Source organism: Thermothielavioides terrestris, chromosome 1 (assembly GCF_000226115.1).
Source record: "Thermothielavioides terrestris NRRL 8126 chromosome 1, complete sequence".
In the NCBI taxonomy this organism is placed as follows: Eukaryota; Fungi; Ascomycota; class Sordariomycetes; order Sordariales; family Chaetomiaceae; genus Thermothielavioides; species Thermothielavioides terrestris.
This window is the reverse complement of record NC_016457.1, coordinates 3475248-3497260: the sequence shown is the minus strand read 5'-3', so window position 1 is coordinate 3497260 and position 22013 is coordinate 3475248. Positions and strand designations below refer to the sequence as shown.

The 22013-nt window shown below is 51.4% G+C and overlaps 4 protein-coding genes across 4 annotated transcripts; 2 read left to right on the top strand and 2 right to left on the bottom strand.

Annotated features, from left to right (window-relative positions):
• Positions 1-379: 379 nt before the first annotated feature.
• THITE_2107955 (uncharacterized protein) lies at positions 380-2210 on the bottom strand. Its single transcript, XM_003649378.1, has 4 exons — positions 1959-2210; positions 1563-1882; positions 825-1502; positions 380-767 (listed from the first exon to the last, which is right to left on the bottom strand). Exons 1-4 carry the CDS (start codon positions 2052-2054, stop codon positions 431-433), a joined length of 1431 nt encoding a protein of 476 aa, XP_003649426.1. The 5' UTR covers positions 2055-2210; the 3' UTR covers positions 380-430.
• An 8735-nt stretch (positions 2211-10945) lies between these two features.
• Positions 10946-11836, bottom strand: THITE_41067 (uncharacterized protein; the record flags this gene model as incomplete). The annotated part of the gene is made up of 2 exons (XM_003649377.1): positions 10946-11371; positions 11501-11836. The coding sequence occupies 2 exons, from the start codon at positions 11834-11836 to the stop codon at positions 10946-10948; spliced, it is 762 nt and encodes a 253-aa protein (XP_003649425.1).
• A 2419-nt stretch (positions 11837-14255) lies between these two features.
• On the top strand, positions 14256-15676 carry THITE_38647 (uncharacterized protein; the record flags this gene model as incomplete). The annotated part of the gene is made up of 2 exons (XM_003649376.1): positions 14256-14801; positions 14879-15676. The coding sequence occupies 2 exons, from the start codon at positions 14256-14258 to the stop codon at positions 15674-15676; spliced, it is 1344 nt and encodes a 447-aa protein (XP_003649424.1).
• A 3794-nt stretch (positions 15677-19470) lies between these two features.
• THITE_39113 (uncharacterized protein) lies at positions 19471-20068 on the top strand (the record flags this gene model as incomplete). Its single annotated transcript, XM_003649375.1, has 3 exons — positions 19471-19729; positions 19795-19881; positions 19950-20068. Coding segments are annotated over 3 exons (465 nt in total), but the record flags the coding sequence as incomplete, so codon positions are not given.
• Between the last annotated feature and the right edge of the window lie 1945 nt (positions 20069-22013).

Here is a 22013-nt window from a genome sequence, read left to right as displayed (position 1 = left end):
TTCGGGTCTCATGCTAGAGTTTGATCAGGAAGAGCTTGGGACATCCCAAAGTTGTGAGTTCGAGCCTCACAGTTCCCATCCCCTCTTGCGCCTTTGTGCGGATACTTTAGTGCGCGATGCGCGTGGACCCCGTGGCACGCGACCCCCATCTTGCTGAACCGCTTAGCATGAGCCCCTGGGCCAATAACTACCAGGGCTCGGGGTTTAATAATCCTGAAAAATGGGGCATGGCAAGCAGGACATCTTCCGATCACTCCCGATTTGGTCTCGACACACTATCGCATCTGGAGCTGTGCGAAAAATGTCAATTACAAATGATAATGGTTGACGAGAGATATCACACTAAGAACCCAAATCATTCCACAATCCGGCGCTTGTCACCGGATTCCGGCCCCTCCTTTACCGGCGAAATCTCCCATCTATCACTGGATTAGGCCTTCTTCTCCGGAACGTCCCCCTTTATGCTGTGGGCGGGGCTCTGCGACGTGCCGGTGAGGGCGCCCTCGATGTGGCGCGTGATCTCGACGTAGTCGTAGGCGAACTCGCCGAGCTCGCCGTCGTCCAGGCCGATCTCCTCTTCTTCGGCGCTGACACGCAGCGAGAGGCCGGGCACCAGGTTCATCAGGAAGAGGATGACGCACGTCATGACGAACGAGTACGCGAAGCCCGAGACGCTGTCGGCGAGCTGGTACCCGAGCTGCACGTAGTGGTGGTTGACCCAGCCGCCGGGGATCGAAGTGAAGCCGTCGAGGTGGGCGATGTAATCGCTGGAGCGAGCGGGTGTTAGCCGTGTCTTGAAGGAACTGGATGGCATCACCACTTACGCAGCAAACAGGCCCGTCAGCAGGTTGCCGGCAATGCCGCCAATAGCGTGCTCGGCGAAGATGTCGAGCGCGTCGTCGATGCCAAGCAGGAACTTCAGCTTGGTAGCCAAGTTGCACACAATGCCGCTGACTATACCGAAGATAACCGCCGACCACGGCGGAACGAAACCCGACGCGGGCGTGATGGCAACCAGTCCGGCGACGGCGCCGCTGCAGAAGCCCACGGTGCTCCACTTGCCCTCGAGCCGGTAGTCCATCAGGCACCAGGTGAACCCACCGACGCAGGCGGCGGTGTGGGTGACGATGCAGGCCATGACGGCGCGCAGGTTGGCGCCCAGAGCGCTGCCGCCGTTGAAGCCGAACCAGCCGACCCACAGGAAGACGGTGCCGAGCACGACGTGGGTGACGTTGTGAGGGCGGTAGGGAAGGCCGTTGACCTTGTTGTAGCCGGTGCGCTTGCCGAGCATGAGCGAGTAGGCGAGGGCGGCGGCGCCCGAGCTGATGTGCACGGGCGTGCCGCCTGCGAAGTCGAGGCCGCCCATCTTGAAGGACCAGCCGTTGGCGTTCCACGTCCAGTACGCGATCGGGTCGTACACGATGGTCGCCCAGATGAAGATGAAGACGATGCAAGGCAGCATGCGGCCGCGGTCGGCGGCGGCGCCGATGGCGAGGGCGGGGCTGCCGAAGCGTCAGTCACACGCGCCCCGAGATGTTGTTTGGGACGGCCAGGGAACCTACGTGATGGCAGCGAACATGCCTTGGTACAGGCAGAACAGGAGGTCGGGAATCTTGGTGCTACCGACGCTCGGCTGGGCCAGGGTCTTCATGAGACCAAAGTTGGAAAGGTCGCCGATATATGCGCTGCCGGTGTGGGAAAAGGTGAGGGAGAAGCCCCAGAAGAACCACTGGAAGCCGACGATGGCGATTGATATCAAGGAAAGCCATATGAGAGCCAGCGCTGACTTCCGACGCGCCAGCCCGCTGTAGAAGAAGCCGACACCCGGGACCATGAGCAGCACGAGCGCTGACGAAGTGAGGATCCATGCGAAGTCGCCGGACTGTGATGGGACGTCTTTGTCAGTGGAACGGCCTGAGAGCGCGAGATGGCTGGCATTCCGGTTGGGGTGGGCGTACCGAGTAGTAGACGTTCAGGTCGCTGGTCAGCGAGTCGCCGCCGTCGTCAGCGACGCCCGAGACGCCCCCGTACGTGGTGAGAGGTCCGGCGGACATGGTGGCGGGTCCAGGAGGAGCAGGCCCTTCGCGGCGGTTCGAATTGACGGCGACCTGCAGGCAAGCAGATGACCTCTGGTTGGCGTCGTGCTTCTGATGTTGTTCGGTTTCTCGCGCAGGCGTTCGCGCCTGTCGTGTCGAGCCAGTCAGGTGGTCAAGAGAAGCTCTGAGACTGCACTGCAGATGCTGGCCGCGGCCGAGACGGGATGGGATCGGCAGGGTCAAATAGCCTGCCACCAGGCGGGAGCTCAATCAGGGCCGAGGGGGAAGCTCCCCTCGCTCGCCGTGCTGCAGACTGATAAGACCGTGCGCCATGCTCAGCTCTTCCATCCCTCCTCCAGCGTTCCTTCTTTCTTGGTTGGGGGGTCGCATGCGGTTTGGGCGAGCGCGGCTGGGTGACCTTATCAGTGGGCCCGCCCAAAGAACCACCCTCACGGCGCCGGTGGGGGTACCGAGTTCATCTCTGGCGCGACGCGATCCGGGTCAGCGAATGTGACTATCCCACCGCGAGTCCGGTAATCTGCGGTTCCATGGGGATGAACATGCGGCAGCGGGTGCCACACAGGGGACTCCCTGAGTAAAACATTCCACACATCGCCTCGATACGGGAGCGCTCAAGCGTGTCCGATGTGGGTGTTGGAGGGTGAGACCATTGGGTGTCCCAAAACGGAAACCTAAGATGGTTATCCGGCCAATCGCAAATGGTTTGGTGCATCGCTATGATAAGAGCTTGCGGCCGAAAGGCTGCCGACGCGTGGTTTCCCAACGTGGTGTTCCCAACGTCGCGACAAGCGGATCGCAAGACAAATGTGTCACATCGAGGCAACCCCCCCAGCAACTTAATGCTGCTGTGCGAGCTTGGATGCCCAGGATGCCATGGCAGCATGCATGCAGCCCTAAGATTATTCAGCACGGACCAGCAGTTGAACGCACGCTCTACGAACCAGTGCACTTCAGCGACCCCTGGTTCGCTCGGTTGCCGGACAACCTCAGGTATGGACAGAACAAAATAACGCTCGTGACAAATGCCCACCTCAAGCGAAATGTAATGGCTTATCTGACGCGACAAAGCCCTCCCAGCTTGGTCAGTCAGCTGTTTGGGTGGGTTGGCCTTATCGCTCAACACCCCTGCCGCCGTTATCTCTTGGCAATGCATTGCGTTGCGGTCTCGGCGAACAACCTGGAGGCTGACTGCCAGATGGGCGCTTCATCAGGATCATGGATGTGCGCAGCGACTGAATGGGTGCAATTACACGTGATTTGGCCCCGTTCAGATATTTCGCGGAAAATGTTTCCGGCTACAGACTGATATACCGAGTACAGCAGTGTACGGAATATAGTTCCGTAACTCAGGTACTTGTTTGAGACCCCGGTTTGGCGTGCGTTGCTCAGATGTGTGCTTAAACTCCTCGGCTGTCTCCTCGTTCAAACCGGCCCCCAAATATTCCCCAGGAGGCCCTGCTCACCGGTTCCAACAGGCTTGGCAAAGCTTAATTTTCAGTTGTCCACTACTTTACTGCGTACATACACTGCATGGCTAGAGGGAGGGCCCATTTCCCGCTTGTTACGGACGGCTCTTGCATCCATCGCGCGAATACAACAGTACACCCCTGTGCCGAGTATTTGGGCGTGGAGACGCTGTCTCGAAGCAGAACCTGATGGTTTCACGGGTCACGCTCAACCTGCTCCTGGCATGTCAAGTGCACTGCAGCATACAATGCTCCTAATCCGACCTCTCCCCCTGGTTGTGTTGCGCGCGGCAGTATGGATCTACTTCAGTATTATGACCCGCCTTTCCCGCGGTTCTCGCCGGAGCGGCTCCAACGTTGCGCCGGCCTCCCCCCCGAAAATGGGGGTTTAAACTGACTCCAGCGGATGTAGTGGAATGTAGTACTCACTTTGCAGGTGGTAACGTATGCACACCCCCGGCCCCGCTCAGTCCACGAGCACCGCATTTGACTCCCCATGTACACACGTGGCACCTGATGCTCGGTTCGGGCCGCTCCCTCAGGGACGATTTACTGCAAGATCTGACCCTGGCGATGCATTCCTTCGGTCTTCGTGGAAGAGCTAAAAGGATTTAGGCTGGTCCATTGATTTGGAATTATGGCTTGCCCTGTATCGCAAACCCTGATACGACATTAAGAGGCTTACGCCGGACAGAGATGGGAGGAACCGAGTCCTCAGCGTCAGTTGGATTGAAAATCGATATCGAACATCAGTTGGCTCGTTCAGTGGCCGGGGACTCCGGAATCTTCACCCCCTGATCCGTCACAGCAACCGCGCCAGGACGGAACATCGTCCACTTGCGCAAAGGTGCCGTACAATTCATTCCTGAGCATGATGTCCTAGTTGTAAGTGGCTCCTCTATATCTTCGACGAATACGGGCTGATTCACCATGGATGCGGTTCATAGCGCTGGGGGTGGACTTTCGAGGTTCCCTTTAGCCTTTAGGCCACGGAGGGCGCCCTCACATTCGATCTGTCAGAACCTAGGCCTCAATACCGGGGGCTCGGCACCCACGGGCCGTACTGCCGTAATTAGGATCCACCAGAGCCACAGATCTAGATGCCCAGAGTAGCCCTCTCCTACACACACTTTGATCAATACAACGAACAACACCATCGTTGATCACTATCTCTATATATCAGGCACTTCGTAATAGCTTCATTGTCTTTATCTAGCGTAATAGCTCTGTCAATTAAGAGTCTTATTTACCTCGAAAACCCGTTAAACAACACTATATAGCTCTATATATAACGATCAACAAAAATCCCTTAGTAATACCCTTGAACAACCACTATATCTTCCAAGGCCAATATAAAGGTTGATATTATCCTAGCGAGCCCTAATAACTAGGTGCCTTAGTATCGCTAGTTTATTAACAAAGCTATATACTACGAACTTATAGATTACTTTGAGGATAAGGAGGAGCGCCTCTGCCCTACCCTAGAGAGCGTTGACGTTTATAATACGACCTAGGAGTATATTAATCAGAAGCTCCGAGCCTACCTTATCGAACTAAAGGATATTGAGGAGGCCAAAGCTCGCTATATAGCCTAGGAGGTATACAATGCGCCTCGCTATAAACCTTGCGACGAAGCCTACGATCGTACTCCTAACGTAGAAGCTAGCGATCTAGGTGATCAACCGCCCTATAACAACGACTACCAAGACCACTGATCCGTTACCACGCCTAGCTACTATACTTATAATAACGACAACTACTTGGTCAACGAACAGCGCTATAGCTATAGACCTCTACCTATAGTAGAGTCGCTTAATATAACTAACTAGGAGGTATATAAGGCCCTTAAAAAGGAGCTTAAAAGCAATATTACTACGTTCGTCGCTATAATTTATAAAGAGTGTAATAACTACAACTAGAAGTATAAGCTCCAATGTCACTAGCTTAACTAGATAAAGCACTTTATAACTACTATCGTATTAGCGAACTACTGTACTATATACTTCTTAAAGGGCTGCTCCCTTCGAATATAGTACTATAACCTTAAAAAGATTATAAAACCTACTATAGAGACTGAACTCGAGCTTTAAACACGCCTCTAAACCTACCTCAATATACTTAAATACCTTAGGAACATATATATAAAAGCCACTAAGTTCAAGAGGTAGATCGTCAAATAGGAGAACCTAATAGATAAATCGACTACCTAAGGGCTTACTAAGGCTAAGGATCTAAGTATCTAGTTCACTAAACTAATATAGGCCCTTATAAACCCTATCCTAATATTCGTCTCGCACTACTAGACGAACTAGATAAATCGGATCAAGAGGCTTAGGTTTAGAGATATCGCTACAACGGTCTACAAAGGTGCTAAACCATTCTTCGAGAAAGCTCCTAATTACGTTAGCAAAGGCTCCTTTATAATATATAGAGCCTATAAGAAAGAGAACAATACTACTGACTACTAAGAAGAATAGGGTAACTATACCTATTAGGGCTCTTATAAAGAGGGAGCTAAAGGCGAAGGATTATAGGCTAAATAGAAGCTTAGTATAGCTCCTACGCCCACTATTCCTATAGTATAGTCCTTAGACACACCTAGGTACTATATTTACAACTACTTCTATATTATCGAGCTATATTACTACTTATATCTAGAGAATACACTAGATAGCTAGAAAGCTAAACCTCACGTCAAGGCATATATAGAAGCAAAGCTAAGGAGCAATTCCTCTCTATAAGCTAAAGTAAATAGGCTCTATATAAAGAGGTCTAAAACTATAATCAACTACAACTCTAAGAGCGATAGAGGCGATAAATCACATTAACTAGCTATAGTTCAGGCCTAGCCATCGAATTAGATAGCATTATATCAATAGGTATAAAATATAAGTATTAAACACTAGGATCAAGACTATACTAATTAGTATAATACTAGCTAAAGCACTAAACACTATACTAATAGGCACAATGCCAATTAGATCGCTTAAAAGCTAAGCGTTGCTCCTAAACACTAAAGCGTAGGGCACAATACCGTCGAGGCTAAGTAGAAGCCAAGTATAGCTCTAAATAAATCAAATAACAATACTACCCCTCTAAGTAGACTAAGCAACATCGCTCTATTTAGCTATTAAATAGCTTACAAATATATATAGTAAGCTATAAGCAAATGCTTAACGAGCTTTATAGCGATCTAAGCAATATACTAAATAGGAGAATCGTATCCCCTAATCAACTTAGTAATCCTAGATTTAAAGTCAACTATTTATATCGCTAACTACCTTAGTAAGTTCAAACGCCCTCTATAGCTAGCAACGCCTAATAAGTACGTCTAGGCAAGCGAGTACTCTATTCAGATCAAGGGTTATAGCAAGATAGATATCAAACTACAAAACAACGAAGGTATCGTAATCATTATACTACACAACGTTATATATTGCCTAACGTTCGCCTACAACATCGTATCGCTAGAATAACTCAACTAGCAAGGGATCTAGTAGGATAATAGCCTATAGAGCAAACCGAACTACCCTCTTAGATAGTACAATCACTCCCTCCTTAAATACACTACCAAGCTTTACCAACAATACGTCCTCGAGTATATATTAGAGGACTATACGCCTATAGCCTTTATAATCAAAATATAGAAACTCAAATATATTATAAGGCGTATAAAGAGTATAGTAGATGCTATAATGTAGCACCTACGCCTTAGCTATATAGGCCCTAAAACACTAGAACACTTCGTCAACTATTTAAAAGGAGGCTAAATCAAAGGCATCCTAGCCATTAAGTATAATGGCTATAGCCTTAGCAAGGTAAAACGCTGCCCTAGCTAGATACTAAGGCTATTCGACTTTAGCCTAGGCGATAGGATCGCCCTAGATCTATACCCCTATAAAGAAGGCCGATAGCACTTTAAATACCTACTCTTAGCGACCGACCGTTACTTAGATCTTATATAGGATTACTACCTATACGACCGTAAGGCGGCTAGCATCTTAATAGCTATCAAATACTTTATATAGTTCTTTAAAACGTAGTATAAACTATAGATCAAAGTTCTAAAGTATAACAACGAGTTTACCTAGGCAAGTATTATCACCAACTAGGTATATAAGCAAGGTATTAAGATAGAGCCCTCTATACCTAACACCCCTACCTAGAATAGTAGCGCTAAGCGCTTAGGGGATATAATTAAAGAGAAGGCTAAAGCAATAGCTAATAGTATAAAGTTACTATAACAACTATAGCTAGAGATTACTAGAGTAGCAGTATATCTATATAACAGAATACCCTAGTTAACTACCGAATAGAGAACGCTACTAGAGTGTTTTTATAGCTCCTTAGCCATTAGAGACGGTCTTAACGTATTAGAGCACAAGCTATACCAAGGCTACCTAAAGGTCTATAGTTACAAGGCATTTGTAATAACAGATACTATAAAGAAGAAGTAGAAGCGCTTAGAGCGACTTCGACTAAGAGCATAGGTCAGGTATTTTATTGGATACAACTTCTTAAATATCTATCGTATTTAGAACCTATCTACTAACTAGGTGGTTTATACCTATAATATCATCTTTAACAAAAGGTAAGTGTTCTCTAGCGATAAGTATAAAATCGTTTAAAGCCTTACCTAAATAGACTTTAAAGAGCTAAAGTACTAGCTTTAAGCTAGGTATATAGATAATACCAATTACAAAGGTAATAATGAACTATTGCCTATAGTAGAGGAAGAAGAGGCTAAAGAAGAGAAGCCTACTATAACGATAGGTACGCTATTAAAGACTAAACAAATAGAAGTAATTACCACTACTAAAGAAGCTCTAGATACTATTGTAGTCAAGGGCAATACCTCTAGAACCTTCTTTAAATTCCTATACCTAACACTACTATTAATACCACTAGCTATACTTATAGTAGTAGCCTTTGTTAGCTTATTATCATTACTACTACGTTCCTCTAAACAGAGGGAGAGCGCTTCTAATACGTTTAGAACAGAGGCTAAATACTAGTTTAAACTATAGTAGGTAGCCTTCTATATAAAAACACTAGGCGTAAAGGCAGAAGCTAAGCGCCTAATCAAGAAGATAACCCGCCTAGCTAAATAGAAGGAAGAAGAAAGAAAGCTTATTTATAAGAAAGTCGCCTGGCTAAAGTAAGTGAATAAGCTAAGCACTATCTACTAGTTACAATTGCTACTAAAGCCGAAATAGTATATAGATCTTAAAAACCATCTACTAAAAGAGCTTTTCCTAGAGGCTAAATACAATCACCTATATAGCTATAAGATCAAACAATCCTAGGAGAAGGTTAGCTATTACAACGATTAAATTAAGGGCAACCAAATCCTCAATAGTATATAGGTATACGTCTATAAGCTCAATAAAACAGAGTACCTTATTAAATATAAGGTGAAACTCATTGTCTAAGGCAATTAACAATAGAAGACCTTAATAGAAGAGAACTATATAGCAACGCTAGCTATACGATTGTTTAGAACAGTCCTCGCAACTATAGTATAGTTTAACTTTAAACTAAAGCAATTTAATATAGTCAATGTATTTATAAATATAGAGATCGATAAGAATATCTTTATATAGATACCCTAAAGCTACTATAAACCTAAAACAGTATTAAAGCTAAAGAAGGCTCTATATAGCCTATAGCAGTTGCCTCTCCTCTAGCAAAGGGCACTAACAGCTATACTAGAGAACCTAGGTTTCTAAGCAGTGCTTTAAGAACCCTATATTATAACAAACAAAGGCATTATCATCTTCTTCTACATTGATAAGATTGTCTTTGTATACTATAAAAGAGACTATAAATATATAGAAGAACTGATTAATAGCCTAAGAGCCTATTATAAACTTATAAACGGCGATAACCTATACTAGTTCCTTAGAATAGAGGTCTACTACAATCGAATAAAGCGCCTAGTATAGTTTAGCTAAATGGTATATATCAAGAAGATCTATTAGCTTGTATAAGACTAGAAGAAAGAGAAAACACCTATAAATACAAAGGAACTACTCCTATACTTAGAGATTATAACCAACGGTTCAGTAGGCCTATATTAAAGGAAGATTAGCTCTATCCTATATATAGCCATCAATATATAGCTAAATATCGTCTTTACAACGTTATAGCTTATATAGTTCAATTAGAATCCTAGACTAGAACACTATAGGATAGCCAATAAAGTGCTATATTACTTCTATAAGATATAGTTCCTAGCTCTCCAACTAGGCAACGGCGATATCCTAATTATAGCTAGCGATACTAGCTTCGCCGATAATAACTACAACTATAAAAGCTTATAAGGTTATACTATTATACTATTCAATAGGCTTATCGCGTAGTATACTAGTAAATAAGACATTGTTACTATATCAACTATAGAGGTAGAACTCCTTACCCTAGCGTAGATAGCTAAGGAAGGTATATTCCTATAACGCCTATTAAAGGAGCTATTGATTGAACTAAACGACTACCACCTTTCGATTCAATATAACAACCGCTAAACAATTAGGCTAATTATAGCTAAAGTAGCTACTCTATAAACTAAGTTGTAGTATATCAATATCTATAACTACTAGCTATATTAGAAAGTATAGAATAGGAGGATTAAAGTAGAATATATACCTTCTAAGGAAATACTAGTAAATAGCCTAACAAAGACGCTAAGCTTAGAGCTTTATAAGCGGTTCATTGCTATATATAATCTAATCGATATTAAGCATCTAATCGAACTATATACCAACTAGGTATATAAGAAGGAATAACTAGTAAATAAGCTAGTAGCTATAGCTAAGAAGAAGGTTTAGTTTACTACCTAAGTATATAGAATTAAGATAGGTAAGTACCTAGAAGGATCTAGGCGATAGAAAGACCTTAATACTATAGAACAACCGAATTAGGAAGATCAAGAGGATAGTAATAGCATTAAGATTGTCGAATATAGTAAACAGGCTAGAGCTATAGCTCGACCTAGGGGGGTATATTAGAACCTAGGCCTCAATACCGGGGGCTCGGCACCCATAGGCCGTACTACCGTAATTAGGATCTACCAGAGCTACAGATCTAGATGCCTAGAGTAGCCCTCTCCTATACACACTTTGATCAATACAACGAACAACATCATCGTTGATCACCATCTCTATATATCAGGCACTTCGTGATAGCTTCATTGTCTTCATCCAGCGCAGTAGCTCTGTCACGATCTAGTCTGCCATAGTCGCAACATCAAATGTATACAAGTGAAACCTGGAAGACTACTCAGCGACCTGGGTAAGCAATCGCTCAACACGTCTCTATGTCTCATTCCTGGCAAATATTCCGGCTCAGAGCTAGGGTCATTCGTCTAGTGGGGATTCAATCACCAAGGCACTTGGAATATGTATTCGCTTGCCTCCAGGCTGCTCATGAGGCCTGCGCACTCTGGCCTCCTCTGAAACCCTCAAACGCTCGTACACATAACACCGCGGCCAGCGCGGCCACGCTTCCCAAAATCACCATTTGCGCGCCCTCCCAAGCACTGCGTCTCAAATCTTTCCAACGCACCCGCCTGCCCGTCTCGCCGCCCGACCGTGGCTGCTGGCCGCTCAGCGCGAGATGCTTGCAGAAACCAAAAACAAACAGAGCCACGGCGCACACCCCAAAACTCCACACCAACCCGTCCTTGACTTGGTTCACCAAGAAGTAAGGGAACAACGGGAGCATGCCGCCGACCAGGTAGCCCAGCGCTACAGTTAACCCGGCCATGAGGGGCGACGGCAACCTCTCGTCCTCGTTGGCTTCGTCCTCGCCATTCAGCCCTGCGCTGCCCGATCGCCTTTCTAGCAGAGCCTCCATTGTGGCGGGGCTCTCACGGATATGCCGGATTACGGCCTCGTGCAGTTCGTGGGGCAGCTCGAGCGGGTCGAGGTAGTCCGCCACCACGTCGTGGGGGACGCCCTTCTCTTCCTCGCCAACAACATCCTCTTCGGATTTGTAGCCTTCAGCGTCCGTTGCCACCGCCGCCGCCGCCGCCGCAGAAGCAGCAGCCGTCACCTCACCGCGCGCAGACAGGTAGCCGCCAATGCCCATGCTGATGCTGCCGGCGCAGATCTCGGCCATGCCGGCGTAGATGACCGTGTCGGTCTGGCCGAGCGATGAGAGGCCCGCCGTCAAGGCAAAGGGCACCGTTAGGCCGTCGGCAAAGCCGAGCGTAAAGTCGGCGAGGAAGCGCGACAGCGTCGGGAGTAGGAAGAAGCCCCGGCAATGTGGTGATGGCGACTGGTGAGCCAGATCTCCGAGATGGTCGTTACCCATTTCGCTAAGGGGGTTTGTCACTGTTGGGGAGGACGCTTCGCTCGAAGCCGGCACGGCCGAGTAGAGAGGGAGCGCCTCCAGGTTCGCCGAGGAACCATGCCGGCGGGCGCTCGATGGCTGCAGCCCGAGCCGTGCCAAAAGGGAATGCCATTGTTGCGACATGGTGAGGCAGAATTGGGCGGTGCGGAGGAGAAGCAGCTCTCGCGTCCGCTCACAGGGAAAAAAAAAAATGATGGAATGATGGGCACGCGATATCTGCATCCGGGAATACAGAAGGTCGCAATCAAGCTTTTCAGGACGAGATTTCATGGTCTTGTACTCTCCTGCTCTACGAGCCCAATGGCGAGTTCAGCTGGTTGGCATGATGGAGATACGAGCTTTCATTGGCTATAGCCACTCAAGGACTACCTGAGCATTCTTCAAGCAGAGAATCCAGGTACATGGGAGGCTTGCATGCCAGACTTGATCAAGCAGAGGTAAGCACAACCTCGACACATTGACCCGAATCCGCGTCTCGGTGCCTGAACAGGCAGGAGGTAGGGCCCCCCGCTCAATACCCCGCCAAGGCGCAATCAGATAGTTCGTGGAGTTAGTCCATCGGTCCGGAAAACGCGGGCTGATGGCTAAAGAGGTCCCGCCAAGACTAATTTCGCGGAGACTGCTTGCGGCGCGGAGACTGCTTGCGGCAGGTAGCACGTTCGGTAAATTACCTACCTGATGCTGGGGCTGAGGGCTGTGTCTCACCCATTGAATTGCTCTAACAAGCGACCAATGACTAGACTACCTTTTGATTTTAACCTCTATTTCTCCCGTACGAAAGCCACAAACAGGGAGCTGGCGTGCGGTAACTGGAAAATTTATGACTGTGTTCCAGGTTTCAAGCTCTGAACGCCGGTACAGAATACCTTTGGTGAGGTGCCTGCCGAACTGTCCGTGTACTGTGGTAACAAACCTGTCAAACACAAAGAGAAGCCAATTGTCCAATGAGTGGCCACGCAGCAACCACGAGCTTGGCAAACATACACGTGTTCGGCACTTGGTAATGCCCGCTCTCTGATTGGGTAGGAGACCTCCTCCCCCGCTCAAGCCTGGATTAGAAAGCACCAATCACGGCAGATGCAATGTTGGGATCGGCATGCCTAGGTAGTCTCCCGAACGACCCCATTAGAATTACAATGCAGATCGATTAGTCTTACAAGGCACCCCGAGTTGCCCGTGCGTCCCCCACCAAAATCTTACAGTGAGCGTCACCACGCGCCCTAGCTGATATATCACAACAAGAATCGCGAAAGGAACTGTTAAGAGATCCAAACGGTCAATTGCCACGTTGCTTACCAAAGGAGAGGGCATTTGCAAAGACGGATATAACTAGTTAAAGCTATAGTTATTTGGCGTTGTTCGGAAGAGATCCTTATCGATAAGACGGTTTATCGATAAGACAATGTCATATGACTTGCCGACTCCGAGGCTAGGGCGCGCAGTAGGCGGTCAAGGCGGGCAGTATTTGAGTTGTTCAACTATATCCTTGAGCTTTTTAGCCAATTCTGCATTTTCCATCAAATCTGCATTTCCAGCCTCTTCAACCACACTAGCAACATCGTCGATTTGCAGCGATTCTTGTGGCAACATGTTAGCTCGGGAGCGTGGTGACGCTCGCTACAAGGTTTTGGTGGGAGCGCACGGGCCGCCCCTAGCGTCTTGTTCTTCTAATGAAACTGCTTTGTGTTTTTAATGGGGTCGCCAGAAGTCAGGTTGTTAGTTCAGGTAAGCTGTGTATACTACACTACTCCTCCTTTTACACGTGGAGTTATGGAACACGAGGTATACTAAATATTGCTGTGAGAGTTACAGGGTCAAATCGGGACACCGAAGCTCGCTCTCGCGTTCGACCAAACGAGAAGCTGCTGACCGCTTCGTTTGGGAAGGTCCACGGAGTTCCTTGACCCCTCACCATCCCGCCCACTGAACAACACTGGCAGAACCAAAAATAGCCGAGTTAGCTGACCCGAGCTACAGGACGGATCACTGCAAGTGACGACTTCGCTTCCATGTGCATGCGTTTTCTCCCTCGTGGACCGCCCTGCGACATGCCTTATCCCGGACGGAAGCCAACGGGAAAACCTTGGAAGTTGCGCAGGAATCGGTCGAGGTGCTGACGCGATGTGATCTGCGGAGGTAGGTCGACATGGGCATAGGACGATAGTAGTAGGTAGCACGCAACTAGTAGTCTCCCACGTGGGCTCAAGCCGGGGCAGACGGCCATGCAGACGGCAACACGCCCACGGACGGCGGGCTTGAAGACGCCGAGACGGCCTTCCTATAAAGTCGCCGTTGATTGCTGGCTGTTGACAGCTACCTGCCCGCCCTCACCTCTGAGAGACACACAGGCCCCTCTTGACAGCGAACTCTCTCGCCCAAGATGCGTGTTTCTACTCTCCACAGCCTGCTCGCCCTTGCGGTGGCAGCGCAGGCTGCCCCGACGCGCGGCGGCAGCGAGTTTGCCAATTTGAAAGCCCACATCAAGAACGTCGTCATCCTGGTCATGGAGAACCGCTCGCTTGACAATCTCCTGGGCGGACAGAAGCTGAAGGGCCTCGACAACCCCATCCAGAAGGGCCCGTTCTGCAACCCGTACAATCTGACCAACCCGGCCGCCGGCTCGGTGTGCTCCGCCGCCAACGACTTTGACTCCATTACCGATGATCCGGACCACGCCGTCTATGGCAACAACATTGAGTTTTACGGCACCTTTACGCCGGACAACAACGCCATTGCGTCCGGCCACCTGACGCCCACCCAGAAGGGCTTCGTGCATGAGCAGCTCCGTCTCTACAGCTCCAAGGCCAACCGGTCCACGCTGGCCCAGCAGGTCATGAACTACTACACCGAGGAGCAGGTGCCCGTGCTCACCGCGCTGGTCAAGAACTTCGTGACCTTCAACCACTGGCACTCGGCCATTCCCGGCGTGAGTTGTGTTCCCGGCCCACTTTCCCCCCTGTCAACGGTCTATCGCCATGCTGACGATGGTTGTCACACACGTAGCCCACCGACCCCAACCGTCTGGCCCTTGTTTCGGGCAGCTCCTATGGTCACGGCTCCAACGACGCCTCCTTCACGGCCAAGGGCTTCAACCAGAAGTCCATCTTTCAGTCGCTGACTGAGGGTGGCTACCACTGGAGGAACTACCATGACCCCGCCGGCGGCACCGGACCCGAGGCCTCGTGGTTCCAGTGGACCTACGATGCCGGCCTGGAGGGCAACGTCGTCGACATCTCACAGTTCTTCGTCGACGCTGCTGCCGGCAACCTCACCTCGCTCAGCTTCATCAACCCTTCGTGCTGCGGCGTCGGCACCACCTCGATGCACCCCTCCGGCCTGATCTCTGCCGGCGAGGCCCTCATCAAGCAGGTCTACGAGGCCCTGCGCGCCGGCCCCCAGTGGGAGCAGACGCTCTTCATCCTCACCTTCGACGAGACCGGCGGCTTCCACGACCACGTGCCTCCCCCGCTCGCCCCCAGGCCCGACGACCTGACGTACACGGCCAAGACGCCGTCGGGCGCCAACTACACCTTCCCCTTCAACCGCCTCGGCGGCCGTATCCCCACCCTCCTCATCTCCCCCTGGGTGAGCAAGGGCTACGTCGAGCAGCAGCACGCCAACTCCGCCGGCCAGGTCGTCTCGTACTCGGCCACCTCCATCCTGCGCACGCTGGGCTACCTCTTCGACTTCGAGCCCTACAATCCCCGCGTCGAATGGTCGCCCTCGTTCGCGCACCTCATCAACTCGCGCGCGCGCAACACCCCGAAGAAGCTCCCTGCGGCTAATCCCTTCAAGGAGTGATGGAGTCTCGTGGCTGGGCGTGGCTAAGCGCTAATGTAGGTGGCTTTATGCATCGATCCCGCCTTTCAAACGGGACGACAGGCGGCTTTCAAGATGGAAATGGATGGATGACTTGGTGCCTGCATAGCAAGCGGTAATGTCACGCAACCCTGTCTGCCACCCGACGTTGCGATTGCGGGTCGGGAACTGCATGTTTCATGAGGGGGAATTCATGTCTCAGACTAAGATGCAAACCGCCATGGTGGTCGGTTTGGAAGTAATACAAATCAATCTAGAATAGCAGGTGAAAAATGACGGTGAGAGTAGCTCAGCAGTCAGGCGATCTTCCCGTGTTGGTGCCGCCTACGTGCCCTGCAGAGGGAACGGGCCTCCGATGTAGCCTCTGTTGCCATGGCTACGATGGTTCGAAAGCTTCAACTGCGTTTGCGTGGGCGACAGGAATTGGTGTCGCAGACGAGGCCATGAGGTGCACCTTGGTGCTTTGATTGTCATGAGCGGCCGAGCCTCAAGACACCTAAAAGGAGGTCGAACCAGGAAAGTTGATACAAAGACTTATCATTTCCAAATATGTGATTAATACTGTAGGTAGTGAAGGTTCTGGTATTGCGCACGCTGGGGCAGGACTGAAGTCAAACTTACCGACTACCTACCTAAAGGTACCTTACCTATCCGAAATCCGAAGCTTAAGGTCTAGAAGTTACCGCTGGTCAAAAGATACTCTTGCGTATCCTAGGTCCCAGCTTTAGAACTCAAGATGGTGCACACGGTCAGGAATGCAGTTCTGGCGACCAATCCTGTTGGTGTATATACATTACCGGCGAACAGCCAATCGTTTATAGCAAGTACTGAACAGAAAGTTGGGCTCACGGAAGTCAACGCCGCAGTTTGCTGGGAAATTGATGCAATAGGGTAATTGGTGTAGTCACGGGAAGAAATGTCTCGGCCCCCTCTGACAGCTTGGGCAGGCCGGGCAGCTGCGATCAGCCCGTCACCCCGCCGGGCGCTCTACCTGACTTCGCACTGGCCCGAACCGTTCCTGCCTGAGTTACCATCTGCCTCCGTTTGCTCCGTATTGTAACCAGGCACACAGTAACCAATCCCAAATCCTCAAGGTTCGCAATGGCCATTTGGGTAAGGTAAGCTGCGGTAGGCACATACCTTAGCTCGGCAGGTAGCCACCTGCGGTCCTGCCTAACTCATCCTGCCACATGGACGGCTTGGCCAGTGAATCTTCACTCCAACAACCTTGGGCTGGAACCTGCACTTTGATGATCGGGAACTTTGTCAATGCTCGAGCTCCCTGAGAAACAGGCGCACTTTGTCCCAGTGTCAAATGCCAATACCGACCTCTCGCCCATCGACGCTTTCTCTTCTTTCAGCGTTACACTGCAGCGAATCCTTTCAGCGCATCTTGCATCTTTCTCTCCCTTTCATCCCTTCCTCGACTTCTTCGGCCTTCCTGCACGCGACTCCTCCCTGCGCGACAAGTCACTCGTTTCGCCAGCCCGAGCAATCGATCCGGCGGGTCGAGTTTGGCTCACCCCGTGACCGCGGGACTGCGTTTGGTTTCGAGCGAGACACGTCATTGCTCTGTCAAGCCTGCAACAGCCCTCCCGACGGCCTCGGCGGTCAGTCTTCCCGGATTGGAGCCCATGGAACGAGCGACACAATCTTGAAAAGGAGGCGAGCATATATCTAGCGGAATCCGGACCTGGCCTCCATCCTCCTCGGTCCGAAGAGACTCTGTGCCAAAGCGGCCCGCGACGCGACCTTTGAGCGTCAACGGCGGGCCGGGTTTGACTTTCAACAAGTTCTTTTAGGGCGCTGCAGTGAGCTTTGTCGTGACGCAATCTTATCGTTGGACCATGCCTTCTTTCAGGAATAAGCTCAGACACAAATTCCACGACTGGCAGGCCATGTTCAAATCTTCGAAGAGGACCACGTCTCCCGAAGACGACCAGTCCCGAGCGTTCCAGAAGAGCCACAAGCAGCAGCGCACACAAGCGAGCTCAAATGCAAAAGGCACTTTTACAGCTCCTAGATTTCCGAGGCTGCATATTTTAAAGCTCGTCGCTGACAGAATCTCAGACTCGCCGACTTCCCACGCGCATTCAAGCAACACCGTGGTTGAGAGGTCAAGGGTAACGGCCCAAGCCACCAGCAAGTTTAGTTACCCACTAGGATCAGAGAAGAATCCTATCGGTGAGCTTCCCTCCACGCATGTTTCGCTTCTTCGATCCCTTCCCAATACCGCGGTCTACACGGTGGTGGCCGTGGAGCTGACAATGTTCCACTCCTATTCAGACCTGACATCACCCGGCCGGGCAGCCCAAACCATGAACGACCAGCACCTGGCACAATTCTCGGGCTCACAGAGCCAACAAAGGCACTTCGGCCCTTTGGGATTGGCATCTTCCCAATCGTTATCGGTCCAGCGAGACGAGCTGGCGGCGTACCGACTCCACCTCCGGTCTTTGCGATGCGCTGGCTGCATGGCCTCTATTAAGATCACCGAGTGGGAACTCAAGCAGCGTACTCAGGATATGCTCCGATCCACGGGTGGGTCTTGCGCGGAAGTGTCGCCCAGAAGACCGGAACTGACGTAGACAGGCGTTTTGCATGCGTGTTTCCGCTGCTCCAAGTGCAGCGGATGGTCTTGCGTCGGAGGGGACTCGTATCACCCCGCCTACGTGCCGACGTTGGGCCGTGTGGTATCGAGGGAGAAGTTCAAAGTCGCCTGGTGCTGCGACAGCGCACGGTTGTTTCTGATCTTCGCCCTGCTTTGCGGCTTCGATACACACCCCGCTGCGTCTAAAATCCCGAAGGAGGAGGCCTCTTCCAAGCCGGAGTCATCGCGGAGCGCTGCGCAGCCTGCAAAATCTTGGGGCAAGAGCATTGGCACAGGTGCGAGATCACGGCTGTCTAAGGGCACGGGATACGGCGATCCGGTGCGTGCTCGCTCTCAATCTCGGTCCACTAAGGCGAGGCAAAAGGCGGGTCAGGCCCGATCGGACGTCATCGAGCTGTACTTGATCGCCCTGTCCTCCGTTCTGCATTCCCCGGGGGAGAGGACGGCAATATCCATCGATGACTCGTTTCGGCAGACTGTTTCAGCCATGATGGCGAGGAGTCCTCTGATACATCATGCCGCCGATCTGCTTCGACATGCGTCTCTCGAGGAGATGAACGCTCTGCGCGACTCCGTCACGGCCGTGCTGGACATCGTGGATGCCAGTGCCTGTCATATCGCCACAGCTTCCGTCATCCTCCGTGAGAGAGCGCTCTTCCCCCCAGAAGAACAGCTTGCCCGACTTGTTCTCGGAGAGTCCGACGACCGGAGCGTTACGGGGGCCACGAGATTTGAAACCGCGCAGTCGCTGGCGTCCATTCTTGAACAGCTCGCTGTTCCTTGCCGCAAGTTCGTTGAAACGTTGCGTCGATTGGGGGATGAGCAGGACGAGCAGGCTCCTCTTGCGGTCTCGCACCGGATAACCAATGTGTCGGACGGGCTGCGGTCACTCCGTGAGCAGACGGGGATCTGGGAGACCAGGGAGCCCAGCCATCCCCCTGCCTCATCAAGGAGTGGTCCGATCCGGAGTGTCATAACGCGGTCCATGCGGGCGCACGCAGCGAAAGAATCTGCCATCGCGGCCCTCCAGGAGCAGACAAGAGCCCTTGCGGAATGGCATCGCGTTCACTGCGTCAAGGAGGTTCCAGATGCGGAGATCCTGAAGGGCTTCTACTACGCCAAACAGGCTCAGGCGGCCTCGGCCTCAGGGTCCTCAGTCGGCCGCATGAGAAAGCTGCTTACCCAAGTCTCCTCTTTGAGCACCGATCTCCCAGAGGGCATCTACGTCAGCCACGGAGAGAGTCGCGTGGATGTGTTAAAGGTCTTGATCATCGGCCCGGTCGACACTCCTTACGAGAACGGCCTCTTCGAGTTTGACATATTTTGCGACGGCGATTTCCCCAAGGTGCCTCCCAAGGTGCATTTTCGGACTACCGGTCACGGATGGGCTGCTTTCAATCCGAACCTGTATCCGAATGGCAAGGGTGGGTGTTTTCCTCTCATTTTCCTTTCCGCCTACTAGCTCCATCAGCTCACAGTTTGGGAACAGTTTGCCTATCGTTGCTGGGGACGTGGAACGGCCAACCGTGGGAGCCGAATCGCTCGACTCTTCTGCAGCTTTTGGTATCCATTCAAGGTATGTCGCGACCTTTGAGATCGCAGATGATGGCGCATTGCAACGGCTAACGTCCTCGGGCGTCAAAGCAATGATCTTTGTTGCGGAGCCGTACTACAATGAGCCAGGCTTCGAATACCGACTCGATGAGGCCAATTCCCAGCGCTACAACACTGGTGTCCACCAGCTGACCATCCAATACGCCATGATCCCATGGCTGACTGAGCGACTGAAGGACCCGAACCCACAACTTGCGGAGGGCTCCGCTTCTACTCATCCGCCGGCTGTTCCGATGCCGGCTGTTCCGATGCCGGCCGTTCCGATGCCGACTCTGACGGCGCCGACCCTGGCAGAGGCGGGTGTCAGCCCGGCCGTCCTGGTGCCAGCTTTCAGCGAACTAGCCCACGGATCCCACGACGAAATGTCCCACGGCGAACCCTCGCACAGCGAACTCTCCCATGGCGAACTCTCCCACGACGAACTCTTCCACGACGAACTCTCCCACGGCGAACTGTCCTACGACGAACTGTCTCACGGCGAAGTGCCCCACGGCGAATCCTCCCACGGCGAACCCTCCCATGGCGAATTCTCCCACGGAGAGCCAGCCTACCCCCTGCCAGGCCACCTCCAACCAGGTCACCACCAACCAGGTCACCACCAACCAGGTCACCACCAACCGGGCCACCCTCTATCAGGCCAATTTCTACCAGGCCACCCCCTACCAGCTCATCTCCTGTCGAACTTTTTTGATGAGAACATGGTGTCCGAGATGCTGGGGAGCGGGGAACCCACGCCGATCCCACACTTCCCGGCCGCGTCGATGTTTATGGGACAATTGATGGCCAAGATGCGATTCCAGAAGAAGCCACCCGCCCCCCGGAAGCCTGCCGAACGGGACGATCCTATCTGGGGCGAGGTCCTCCGCAAGCACTTCGACGTGAAATCGGCCGCCATCATGGAAACCCTGCAGAAGTGGGAGCGACAAGAAGCCACCGTGCGCCATTCGACACCCGGGTACAGTCCTAAGGGGATGGGAATATCTGAAGGGATGGCCAAGCTCAGACATGAGCTCAAGCGGTACGGCTTCTTGCAGTGAAACGACGTTTAGCCGCTGCTGGTGGCTCCACAACCGTGCGTTTTACGATGGAGTTGATGAGTGGGAAGGGGGCCGGGAGGAGGTTGGGGACGTCATACAGGCCTGGGATGGACTGCTCGCTCTCCCGGCGGTGAGTGGTCCTGCATTTCTTCATCTCAGAGCAATCTCAGCCACACCCCCCACTGGTTTGTTTGGTTTGGTCAGGGGACTTTCCATGCTCGCCGAGCCGAGTCATTGCAGCAATTGCCCTGGGTCTCCCCAAAAGATTTTTTGCTTTCCCTTGGCTGGGCAAGAAACCGAGGACTGTTGATGGTCATTGGGGATTGTTTTGCACAAACGAAACCACAACCACGAAAGTAGAGTCGAGCAGCGGACAGTGCTATCAATTTATCGATTTTCGTAATGTAATTCTCTTCGTTTGCTTCCCCCTCCGCTACAACTTCTGGTGCCAACCATCCATGACCCTCCCGTATCTGGCAGATCCGACTTCTCTGTGTCCGCACTCGGAGGAGATCGGTAGAGGACAGACAGTGGGGAGATAGTCTTGTGCCGCGAAAGGAACGAAACCATGAGTAGGTGTCGCAAAGTCGAACGAAGCAGGTCAACACGTTGGCGTGGGTGGTCTGGGTAGTTGAGGGAGTAGCTTATATTCACCAATGCGATGAGCGTGCTCTTCAAAGGTTGTCGTGGCTCAGGTGATGAAGCCAGGGTCCGAGTAGCGTACCCCGCCATGTTTCCAGCTTTCATCCCCGACCAACATGTGGATGCGACAAGCAGACGGGCTGATCGCTGCTCTGAGCGCGAGGGCAAGACGTACTCTAGCTTTCGGCTTTGGGGAGAACTGAAGAGGATAATAGAGGTCTCCCGGTGGAAGAGCTGAGAGGGCGGAAGGCGAGTCAAAAGCCCAGCGCACCTTCTAAGCAGCCACATGGGGCGTGTCCGTCGATTCCTGTGCATGAAGCCTTTTTTGTCCATATCGACCGATTACCGCCTTCCATGATACAAGCCAGAATGATGCCCCTGTTTGGTCCCTTTTCCCCAACGCCATGCTTCGGAA

What these genes read in the sequence shown, in the direction of transcription:
- THITE_2107955 (XM_003649378.1), bottom strand. Translation starts at nt 2,054, where the DNA reads ATGTCCGCCGGACCTCTCACCACGTACGGGGGCGTCTCGGGCGTCGCT. An exon ending in GGCATGTTCGCTGCCATCAC is followed by an intron (nt 1,503 to 1,562) that starts GTAGGTTCCCTG and finishes ACGCTTCGGCAG; the next exon opens with CCCCGCCCTCGCCATCGGCG. An exon ending in CTGACGGGCCTGTTTGCTGC is followed by an intron (nt 768 to 824) that starts GTAAGTGGTGAT and finishes CGCTCGCTCCAG; the next exon opens with CGATTACATCGCCCACCTCG.